Source organism: Aythya fuligula, chromosome 1 (assembly GCF_009819795.1).
Source record: "Aythya fuligula isolate bAytFul2 chromosome 1, bAytFul2.pri, whole genome shotgun sequence".
Lineage (NCBI taxonomy): Eukaryota > Metazoa > Chordata > Aves > Anseriformes > Anatidae > Aythya > Aythya fuligula.
This window is the reverse complement of record NC_045559.1, coordinates 143527865-143539867: the sequence shown is the minus strand read 5'-3', so window position 1 is coordinate 143539867 and position 12003 is coordinate 143527865. Positions and strand designations below refer to the sequence as shown.

General features: G+C 46.4%; 1 protein-coding gene across 1 annotated transcript in view; it reads right to left on the bottom strand.

The window, feature by feature from the left end:
- The window catches only part of SH3RF3 (SH3 domain containing ring finger 3), a 228454-nt gene that overhangs the window by 27094 nt on the left and 189357 nt on the right, over nt 1–12003 (bottom strand). The window contains exons 5-8 of the mRNA XM_032201942.1: nt 11417–11511; nt 7680–7850; nt 4399–4646; nt 186–490 (exon numbers count right to left, since the gene is read on the bottom strand). Coding sequence (XP_032057833.1) covers nt 186–490; nt 4399–4646; nt 7680–7850; nt 11417–11511 — 819 coding nt within the window. The remainder of the gene's footprint in view (nt 1–185; nt 491–4398; nt 4647–7679; nt 7851–11416; nt 11512–12003) is intronic.

Sequence of the window (12003 nt, the reverse complement as noted above, 5' to 3'; positions counted from 1 at the left end):
AATGCGAGATCTGGACACCAGTCAGTGGAAGGAACAGCGAAATTCAGGAGGAGAGCAGCTCCCCACGCTTTGCACCCCAGTGGGCAACGCGGGAACAGAGCGGTGGGGAAAGGACGAAGTGCGCAAACAACCCGAGGCATGGCAGGTGATGAAAACCCTCTTTGGCCCTCCGTGGTGGCCCTTACCTTCTCGTTCTTCCTCTCTTCAGCCTTGCTGGCAGGGCTGGGGCTGGCAGGGCCACCCAAGGGCCCGCCACCCACCTCGCCATTGAGGTGGGCTGCGCTGACGTTGGGCGGCGTGATGGCAGCGGCGGCGGAGGTGAGGGGGATGAGGGGCCGGGCCCCCGGGGCGGGCGGCTGGTGGCCGTGCTGTGGGGACACGGTGGGGTGAGGCCGGATGGTGGCAGCCGGCAGGCGGGAGGGCGAGCTGGGCGTCCGTAGTGGTGACACGGTGGCGGTGGGACGCTCCGGGGCTGGTGCCGGGGGGTGAGCTGCAAAGGGAAGGCAAAGTCAGACCTGGTTCCCCGCCACGCTGCCAGTCCCTGCCATGAGGGTGCCGGAGAGCTTCAGCTCATCGCCTTTCACTGAGAGTATCTCAGCATGAAAGTGCTTTGGGCAAAATCCTAGAAATCCCCCTGTCTGCAGACCCCAAAATGGCCGTTCCTCCCTAGTGGTGCCATAGGGGTAGAGTCTTGCTACCTACCTCCACGCTCAGAAATAAATAAAAACCCTACCCCGTTTTTAAATACCCAATCTCATTCCATCCGAGCTGTTTTCCAAACCACCAAGACCCCCTTCTAACGCTGTTGTTAATTCCCTGAAATTTTCTGGGGCCATGTAGTGTGGGACCTAAAGGGTTAGCCCAGATGACCTCGCAGGAGGCAATTACAAAGGGAGGTCTCTTGTTTCAGCCTTAACAAAATGATCAGCAGCGCGTCGCTGTGCTGTGCAAGATAAATTAAGCTGGAATCCGCTGGAGAGTTTCTGAGATCAGCCTCATCTCTGCTAGCGAGGTCCCTGGGGGACTATGAAGTGCCTTTTAGCCTTGCTTGCCCTGATGAGCACGCCCTGCCTATAACCACTAGGAACCAGGAGCTGGTGCTCAGCTGTTTAATGGTGACCACGACTCACTGCTGAAGTCACCCCCCCAGGGATTCGGGGCACTGTTGCATGCCTCATGTTTCAAAAAGTGTGACAAAGCTCCAGGTCCATTCCCACAATGACATTTCTTTCGACTTCCAGGTTGGTTGGCTGCTTAGGTTGCTACATACAACTGCATTTCAGGTAGGTACAGAGCAGAAGCTGAGCCCACTTAAATGATTAAATAGTACGACTGTCTGGAAAACACCCATTTCACAAATAATTTCAGAGTTTCATCATGAGGTTCAGTGCAGCACCATTTGAGCTTTGGAACATTTTTCTGAGCACAACCTATTCACCCACTCTGCAATAGCCTCCTCGGCTGGTCAGGGCATCTATACCTGGAACATGAAAGCACAGCATCCAGTCATTGTGCACTGCTTGTGCTATGCAGAGAATAGATCTAGGCAGCTGACTATCCTCTTTCTTTCTCCTTCTCCTTCTCATTGCAGCCTGAGCCAGGACAGCTTTGTGGATGAAGTCTGGTTGAACTATATCCATTCCTGACAAAAAGCTTTAATTCCGACAAGTCAGCTTTTCTTTGACCAAGACGCATTTTTCTGGAAAATTTCTGACCCACTCTGATCTGTGGTTTTCTTAAAATTCTTCTGAAGGATACATTTTTACGCAGGACCAAAAGCAACTACTGGAGTTCACTCAATGCATAACTAAACAATAATGCCAGAACAACTCAAACCACTTTTTCTTTTTTTCTTTTCTTTTTTTTTTTTTTCTTGTTTGTTTCTATGGTTAGTAATGGCACCCATTACCGGGGATTAAAATGACAAGGCGTGCCATTTGTCACACCTACTACACCAGCTGCGCACTCCTGCAGTCTGGAGGGAATTTAATCCCCCAGCCTTATGCCATATGATACTGAACTTGATGGGCAAGAGATCATCAGATTAGCACCTCCAAAGTTTACATGATTCTCCTTCACAGTAACTCTCTGACTCTACAACATCTTTTTTTGTTTTTTACCATTTCTCATAGAAAACCAATCAAACTATCATCAATTGGTCTTGCAATGATTTTACCAGGTAGCATGAAGAAGGGCCTAAAAGTTGTTATTATAGACCCCTTCAAGACCGTTCTTACTATTAGTTACCTTTTCTCCTCTTCCCTGGATTGCCAAGAACATCCATTAAGAAGTGTAATTAATTTCCAGAGAGCCAGAGAGGGCACCACTGGTTATCTTGAAGCAATTCTCTACTAATTTTTCTGTTTGGAGCCTGTGTAATGCACGACCTCCTCTGCCAGAAATCTAATTTTTCTGGGATAGTTAAGCTTGCAGGGTCAAGGTTTTGTACCTCTGGTTGCAGGGAGGAATGTCTTTCCTAATTCTGGAGGAAAAGCACTGTAATGGAATTTCACTACATGGATCTGGATGCTGAAGACTGATTTGATAATTATATTGTGTATATTACTTTCATATAGTCCTCCATGTTTCCAGACACAAAGGAAACAGAAAGCATGGAAAACAGCAAAATAAATGTCCTGAGAAAAATCAACTGTGAGCAGGACTCTCACATTTTATTCTGTAATTTCATCTGCTTACTGTTATAATGTATGCCTTTGCTCTGGGATCTCTGGATCTGGACTGTGCTGCATCAAACATGCTATTAATTAGCAATGTTCACTGAAGGCTATTTTTGTTCTACACCACTCATATTTCATTTTGGGTGTATTCCTACATTAGTGGCCTTGTGCAAAATTGATTTGTTACTCATGCATATTGCAAGCCAACAGAAAACGTGATTTGAATACTGTGCCAGCTTCCTTCTCTCGGAAGGCTTTCAGAAAGTGAATGTGCATTGCCCTGTCCTGCAGGGCTGTAGAGCTCTTTTGGAAGGGCTGGAGAAGTCCCACGTAGGAGGCTTCAGAGCTGTCCTGTGGCCTGTGGATTACACTGCTTGCTGGCTCCTTGGCACTTTGAGATGTCAGAGTGACCTGGAAGAGCAGCCTTAAATCTGGGAAGCTGCTGGAGATATGGCACAGCAGCACCGTGGATGGATGGCATGGGGTGAAACAATCCATCACCTAGGTTTTGGGGCAGCCCATCTGCCTGCTGGCATGGGCACAGGACGCACCAGGAGCTCCTAAATACTGGGCTGACAGAGGTTTGCATGCTGACACTCGGGGCACCCAGCACAGAGGCACGTCCTACACCATTTTTGAGCGCATCTTGCCCAAGGAGGGACATTTCTGCCTTTGCACTGCAGGAGCAGAAGGCCTTTTAACAGTGTGTGGCTTTAGGGGAAAACAGCAGCCCTCTAAAGCAGACAAAAAAAAAGGATAAACAGATTATTCCCCAGCGTGGCATGGACGGCATGTAAAGTCCTGCCAGTGTTTGTTGAGCCGAGGAGTTTGCCCTGTTCGAGACTCAGATTCACATGTGTTTGATTACATTTTCTTGCCTTTGGCCTGGACTGTGTAGGAGGTGAGATTAGACGGTCATAATGGTCCCTTCTGGCTTCAAAAGGTACAAATCCGTGACTTACAACACTGTATATTTCTCATCTAGGCCTGCTCTGTTTTGTGTCTGAGACCTCAGTTTTCAGCAGTCACAGTCCTTACTGATCTGCCTTTGTAAACACCATGGCTCAAGTCCCTATAAAATATCAGAAACAAAATGTTTTAAATTTTACTGTGAAGTTCCACCGCAGGATTTGCTTTTACTTTATTCAACATCAGAGCTGTTTAACATCAGGGATAGGGGGGAATAAATTGTGCTCCAGAAAATTGTGCTGTACATCAAAAAGGAAACCCAGAAAGAACAGAGCCCCCCTGGTGTGAGAAGCTCTTATTCCTGTTTCAAAAAAGGTGGCAGCATTTTTCAGATCTCTTGCTTTATCGCTAACACCGGGGCCCGTTCTGCCTAATAAATACCTTTCATCCCCGAAGCCCAATGAAATGCTTCTTAATTTTAAGTCGCACATTACTTGCCCTGTGATAAGGGCAGTGTTATTCCTTCAGCGTGCCAGCCGGACTCAGAACTGTTAATCTCCTTAGTATGCAGGGCGCTTGCTTTCGCTCAGATAAATTGTACAAATATTTGTAAACACCATAATCTACTCCAGCTGTAGCAACAGAACAATCTGAGAAGCACAACGTGGTTCCCAGAGATCAATCGACGCCCATAAACGTTACGAGCAAATAAAACCTTCCCTATCCCACACTGACCGAGCTGTGGCTGAACTGAGAGCCTGGCCAAGGCAAGCTATGGGGCCGTGCTGCCCGGGGAGGCTGCCGTACGTACCCATCTGCATGGCGTTGCGGGCCTGGCCGGCCGGCTGCTGGGCCGAGTACCTCAAGCAGTTGTTCAGCTGCGGAGAGGCCGCCTGGAGCTGGGGATGCGTCTGCGGTGCCGTGATGGGAACGACCGGCCTGACAGCCGTGGTGGCGGTGTGAGCGGCCCCAGCGGGGTGGATGGCTCCGGGAGCTCCTTTCGCTGCCTGAGCTCCCCCGGCTCCGCCGGCCCTGGACTGCCCGGCTCCCACCGGCACCCTGTGTGGAGATGGAGCGGTGTCAGCACGCTGTGGAGACCCCAATACCCAGCCACCAGGGTGATGTGTACCCCAAGTTACTCAACACGACACCCCCTTGGGTATTAAACAGGGCTACATGCAGTATTTGTACCCCTACAGGACACAGTAAGCGTGCTGGTGGACATTTTCACCCCTTCATCCTATAGGAAGAAGTTCAGGGTGAAAACAGAAAATTTTTCCCACATATATATATATATATTTTTTTTTTCCCTTAAGCTCCTCTTCCACCTGAATAGTTTCTAGCGAAACCACAAATCTAAATTCAGAAGAAACAGGCATCCCCCAAACGTCGTGTTGTGTGCCAGAGGCTATTTCACAGGCGGTAATGGGCTAATAATTAAAACAGACGTGGGGATCTTTCCCTAGGACCGAATCTGCATACCACCCCACAGGGGGAAAAAAGATGGATGGCAGCAAATTTGTGTGTGTGGCTTTTGACGGGGACCGAAAAGCAGAGGACTTGGCAGGGGTTGGCTTGACTGAGCTCTTACCCTACCCACGCAACCATCCCCAGCCTTGCTGGGGAAATACAGGAGAGAAGAAAATGCAGCTGACCTTGCTGAAAAGGAAATCCAAACAATAATCGACCCCTCTTCTGCTGCTCACTTTAAACTGCAAGTGTAGTTCTTGTCTCATCTGGGTGACTGGGGAGAGACCTCAGCGGGGAGGAATGAGGCCATGCAATGAGTTCAGCCTAAAGCATGCCTCGTTCCTCGTACCACCGAGCTGGAGACTCTCTGACCAGGGCAGGAGGACAGCAGTGGACAAAATTGCTTGCTGCTCAGCAGCTCTTGTTGAGTTTCTCACTCGGGTTTCTGAGTAATTTCCCAGTAGGAGATGCTATGAAACAGAGGGATCATTTTGTGCTGTCCTCCTCTCCTTGGCTGCTCCGTCTGCCACGGTTCCCTTCGAGGAGAGGGCAGCAAAGGGGACAAGATGCAGAACAAATTGTGTAGGAAATGGAAATGAGGCAGTGTAGGGGGTGAGCAAGGGAAGAGGGGATAACAGAAAAGGGGCAAGACCAACATATGAGAGTGGGATTGGGAGAACTGCTGGGGCCCCAAACTGTTGTGTGGGAACAGAGAGAGGAGGAGAGCAGAAAGAGGGAGTATGGTGAACAATCCGGTGAAATTCAGCAATTCCAAGAAAAGAGTGGAAGGGGGAAGAACCAAATGAGTGAAATTCTGACAGAAAGAGGCCAAAAGACAGGCTGGAAGATATGCACAGAAAAGTGAAAGAAATGAAAAGTGCAGAAGAGAGCAGTCCCCTCTGCCCCCTCTCCCCAAAAAGAAAATCATAGGAGGAAAAACAACACTGTACTGTCATAAAATCCAGACAGGGTTTGCCTAGATTATTATTTTTTAAACGCCTGATTATTTTTTTTTCCTTCAAACTTTTTTTCATCAGCCTTCAAGTGGGGAAAGGCTAGGAGTCCCCCCAGGTGGAAATCTCAGCTGTCTGTCATCTGCCACGAAGACCTGGCAGGGTAGGAGCAAGGTTCGGCTGGGGCTGGCTTGGCCATCTGTGCGAGATTGGCTTTGCCAGAAAAGCACGCCTAGCAGCTCGCTGGGGGCTTGCCTTCAGGCAAGCATGCACACCGACAGGTACAGAAACGTTATCTGTGACTCCAGTAGAGATGGATAGATGGTGGATGAGGCAAATTTTCTTTGCTGCCCTGTGCCTATCTGCCCATCTAGATGGTCTTGCCCTTTTCCCATTGTGCTTTCACTATGCAGCTTATACATCGAGCTCACTGGTCAAATTCTTTTTCTTGGGTTTTGTAGGCAGTGCCCAAAAAACACACATGAATCTAATCCTCCGCTTTGCTGTCAAAATGAAGGGGAACAAAGTAAGTTGAAAGTGCAGCAAATAGGAGATTTTGTTGCTATCAGATTTTTCTTGCTGTTCTCACTGAGGGTGATTTACACAGGAACTTAATTAGCTCACAGGATCATAAATATAACGATAAAGCTGCTTTTGGTTTTGTGGAAAGGACTTTTGCCCTTTAGCACTTCTCTGTGTCTTGTTCTAGCTGTGACATGCTGCATTTAATAAAGTCTTGCTGATTCAGATCAACAACACTTCAGCACGAACCTCTTTACTAATTAAGAGCTGAAGAGGCACAGAGTGAAGGCAGCCATGGGGCTCTATAAAATCAGGTAAATACATTTAGGCTGATGAACAGTGAAGACCCCATGAATTAATGCTTTTTTTTTTTTTTTTAGGACTGTCAGCAGGCTTAGTCATCATCTTCTCATCTGCTCTGAATTTTAGATCTTGCCCAGTCCATGTCTTACAAACTTCACGTCAGCTGAAGATGGAACAAACCTGGATTGATTTTTCAAGATCCATGCTCTCTGCATGGTGGGGTGCCTTTCTCTGGAAAGGACCAAGAGATAGTGGGAACATGTGAGAGGAGGCACTGACAGCTCTTGAGAAGGGGCGAGCTCCTTTTGCAAACCCAGGGTGGCTCTAAAGGAGAGATGGGCATACACATGGCAACGTTTGCCTGCAAGGAGCAGTGGGGTAAAACAGTTGGGGACACACTCATGAACTATCTCCTCAGCTTGCAGATTATTTCAGAGTGGTTTACAAAAACAAAATTTAGATGAGGAGCTACTGCAAAGCAATCCACAAGCATTGCTTGCTTTGTTTAATACTGGTGTAAGTTCAGTGGTTTTGTAATAACACAGAATCATCAGCAAACAGATCCTGTGTGATAATAAAAGCTGGGCACATCAGACTTTGTAAAGCCGGGGGTTGTAAATGCCATCTTCTAACAAAACTAGCCAAGTCTGAGAGCGTGGATGACTCTGATGCTGCAACCCACAAATCACATTACCCAAGCCTGCAATGAACAACGCTGCCACTGGAAAACTTCTGCAGGGAAAAAGTGATTTAAAAGCGGAGCCACCTTGTTTTCAGCATCCTCCAGCCACAGAACGCCTCCCACCCCATCTCAGGTACCTCCACCCTGGCCGGCGGCCCTCACCTGGAAACGGGTGTCACGTAGTTCCCTGGGAAGACCCCAGACATGCCACTCCTCAGGGACGTGCCCTTGAACCAGCCATCCTGGCACTTCTCGATGACCCGGTACATCTCGCCTTTGCGGAGCTCCAGCTCGTCGTTCTTCTGAGGCTTGTAGGCGTACAGGGCCAGGTAGCTGCGGGGAGAGGTCGCACATGAAGAAAGCACAGAGCTGATGTCAGCCCCACCTCGACTCCAGCCCCACGGAGCAGAAAGCGAGCGGAAACACTGCTCGGAAAGAGCGGTGGAAAAGGGACAGGGTGCAATTGAAGCCAAAAACTGCCACAAAGCATCACTCGAGAATTTAGCTGCAATTTCAGAAGGAGGAGGCAATTGCAGTCAGAGACCCCAACCAAGGGGTAACCAAGACCCCAACACCCAACAGGAAGGTTTGTCAGAGCCTAACATCTGGACGAAGCACACGTTCATATCCTTCAGGGCACGAGCCACCTCCACTGTGGAGTTTCAGAAGAAACTTTTCTTTTGGGTAGGCTATTTACAAATGATTCAGGCAGCTTTTCTTGCAACTTCCTCTGTGCTATTTGTGCTGGCTCGCTTTAGAAGCAACACATTGAACTGTTCTAATCCCTTATGGTAACACTCGTATTACGAGGGCAAAACAACAAGTGACGGAGGATGAATTTTACAACAGGATTTTTGCTTACGTAAGCTAAGTGGTAGGATTTGGCTTCGGATTTTTTGTATGCAAGCACACTCATAAATATTTAATGCAGTTCCCAATACGTAGAACTTTTTATTTATTTAATTATGGCTTTTTATTTATTCCCTTTGTTTAGAATCTTTCTTTTTATCTTTCTTTTGTTCTTCTGCTACTACTTCAGGGATGTGTCTGTTGTTGTGAACATGACTACAGCTTAAAGTCCCTAGAGGTATTCTTTCTGTTTAGAGAGAGCCTTGTTGGAAATTAAGAATGATTGCTTACACTTTGTGGAATAATGGAAAGTCTGGCTAGGATAGCAAGAATTGCATGCAGAACAACATTTCCTTTGTAAATACTATTATTTTTTTTTTTGTGCTGTCACCTTTCTACAAATGCAAAAGGGATTTCTGGTAATTCTTGATCAGGGTTGTGCCTTGAGTTCTTGTTTGTTTGTTGCAAAACAGTTATGGAAGGTGCATTTACACTACAAAGTGCATCAGAATGCGTTTAGGCTCAGGGGTGGCTGAGTAGAGGCTTGCTGCCCACCTCATAGTTACAACTTCATAGTTGCAAAACAAAGAAATAATGAAAACTATAACCGTTGTGATTTTAGACTTGCAGCCAATAAAAATGATACATGGCTTTTTACTTCTACCTCCTAGGAAATATGATTGAGGAATAAATCCTGTTAGTTTTCTAATTCTACTCCTTTATGGTGCCAGTAGGTTTCTTTATTTTTATTCTGAAGGCAGTAAATAAACAGCAGTAATGAGCAGAATATGAAATATTTGGTAACAGCTCCTCGGGGCATCCTTAGGCTGATGTGCCTGACCGTATTTACCATGTGCATGGGGTACAAAAACACAATAAGAAATCGTATTTCATTAGTCATCAGATGGGAGAAAGCATCCTGCACATCTTTTGTTTAGCCTATGTCATCAGGTGGGCCCAAGCAGGCCTGTTGTTGTTCACCTGATGGAAAACACGAGGCTACATATGAACTGCAGAACATTAAAATGCATCACCCCGACATGAAATAAGGTTACATGCTTCAGTGCTAATCCTTCAGCACAGTGCTCTGCTAGGACATAACGGGAAGTGCTAGGAACTGTGCTCACTTGAGGGAGCAAAAAGAGTGGCTTTGGCTATGCCTTTTTAAATTGATGCTTAAATATGGCTTGTATTTATGAGCTATGGGTAAAGCAGGAGTCAAGGAGAGAGCATTATAGACTGTTACACTCACTTGGGCCTTGTCCCAAGGGGCTATATGTAATAATGCAATTTACAGGTTGAGATGCTGGAAGAAGGTGTAAGTAAAATTACCCTAAGTCAGGTGGATCATAGGCTGCTTTGCCTTGCAGCTGTCCCCAGCTCTCCTATGAGTTTCTTTCTGCTCCCCCCTGCAAATTCCCCAAACTCAGCCCCCAGTAAGTCTGAATAACCAATAGGCACATACTCAGGACAGAGCACCAAAATCCTTGCTGAGACTGAAGGAAGATGTACAACAGCCCAGCCTGGACTCCATGCCAAGGCCAGTCCATCTCCGTGTGGTTAAACTGACAAAAGCTCTGTGTGATAACCCACAACATGACCCTGGGACAACAACGGAGGTGATCAGTGCTTTCTCAATGGACTGTGTGAAAATTGTCACCAGCCAACTCTCCACGGCCAAGATGAAAGCGATGGAACAACAATCTGAAATTCTGGAAGATGTAATTATTCTGGGCTATGTGAAACACTGAGGCTAACAGGGAGCATGAGCTAGAAGAAGCCAAATCTTCATAAAATTCCCTAAAAAATGCCTATATGAGAAAGTATCTCCCGCTCTTGGCCTGGGGGAGCTGCCTGTAACTCCAGTTATAATGCAAAACCCCCATGGCTCTGTCTAGGACCGTGCTTCTCTAGGTCTGGTACAGTCTTCAGAGAATGCTTCCTCTTTGGCTGGAGCTTGGCTTGCAAATGCAAAATGTCAGACTAGATTACAAGCATGCTTCTCAGGGGAGAGGATAGGAGAGGCGTGGGAGGGAGCAGGGGAGGCTCGCCGAGCCACAGAGGCAGGGGTACTGCCAGCCAGCTGGCAATTGGCCTGATTCAGCAGCTAAATACCAGAAATACTGCTGATTATGGCATGGTTTGAAATATTTTTTTTGCCTCACTCCATGTCACACAGGCCCTACAGGGTGGCTATAGGGTGACAGTGTGAGCTCTCCGTGGGGCAGCCGGCGATGTCGGGTGCCCCCAGGTGTGCAGACCTCACTTTGGTACTGGAAAACGATTTTACCTTGGCTCTGTTCCAACTCCCCTCTTCTCCTTAAAGCAGTTTTCCTATGTTACTTTAAGATTTTATTTCTGAATTCAGATATCATTTTACCCGTATCATAACAATATCATAACAGTGGTGTTCACGCATGTGTGTGTTTATATAGTTCTGCTTATATAAAGCATATGTGATCAGAGGAAAGGGTTGAGTAGCTTGACTAGACAGGTAACAAATAAGCCAATTGGACTCCGAGAGATTTATTATAATGAAGTCTACCAGTTTTGTGCTGTACCTAGTCAACCTTCTGTTCTTCCACATACAGTTTAACAAGCTCCTATCCTCATGATACTCTTGCACTTTAAACGTTCACTTGATGCCTGTGTTTATGGTACTGAAAAAAGAATGTAATTGGGTCATTTTTTTCTAGTTAATGATGAACGTATCAGGTGTTTGATTGCCTGGGACTACACCTTTATAAGAGCTTTAGCTGAAGGAAGATTTTCCCTAGCTGAGAGGCATTCTGTTTGCTCCACAGTGATTCATGCAGCTGTAGTAAATACATCAGGAATCTAAAAGGGCTCATAGAGGAAGGGGAGCCTTGCTTTTCACGACTGTTTTTTCAGACTCAATGGATGCTGGGTCATGTAAGAAATCATGGTGTCTCTCTTCTCAGAGTGCTCCTGAGCTGAGATTCAGGCTTGCAGATTTCAAACACATGCACACGCGCGCACACAATTGGAAGCAAAGAGTTAGCAGGGAGTGAAGTGAGCTGTCTGCTTACATATTGAGGGGGAGCTGGACCTTCGGTGGTATTCCCTGATCTCCAATTATTGCACTTGTCCTGGGACCAGCCACTGTTCCAATCGAAGAGGAATCCTGAAAAATTCAAGAAAGAATATACAAGGATTAAGGTGAAGCTCACTGTTTCCTGAAGTGGTATAGGGTGAAGGCACAGAGAAAAAAAAAAAAAAAAACACATCCTTTATCAATTTCCAGATATCTTTTAGCCTTACACATTCCAGAAATACGTTTCTGACACAAGGGATATTAGCTTATTAACTGCATTTCCATGTACCTGTCAGAGAAATTCAGTTATCCCTTGCACGCAAATCCCTGAAAGTTTTAGAAAGCAAAACTACTTGAACTGCTTTGTAAAACCAGCTCAACATGCACATCTCTGCAGTAGTACCTTCTTTGATAAAGGTAACCTTTTCCCTCAGTAGCTTGTTTTTTCAATTTTTTTCTCCTTTAATCAATGACTTACAGATCTATGGAGAAGAAGATACTATTCAACTTCCAAAATGTAGTCTCATTTCTGCATACGGTTTTTGTCCTTAGAAATGCTATCCTTAAGAAAAAGAGACAGGT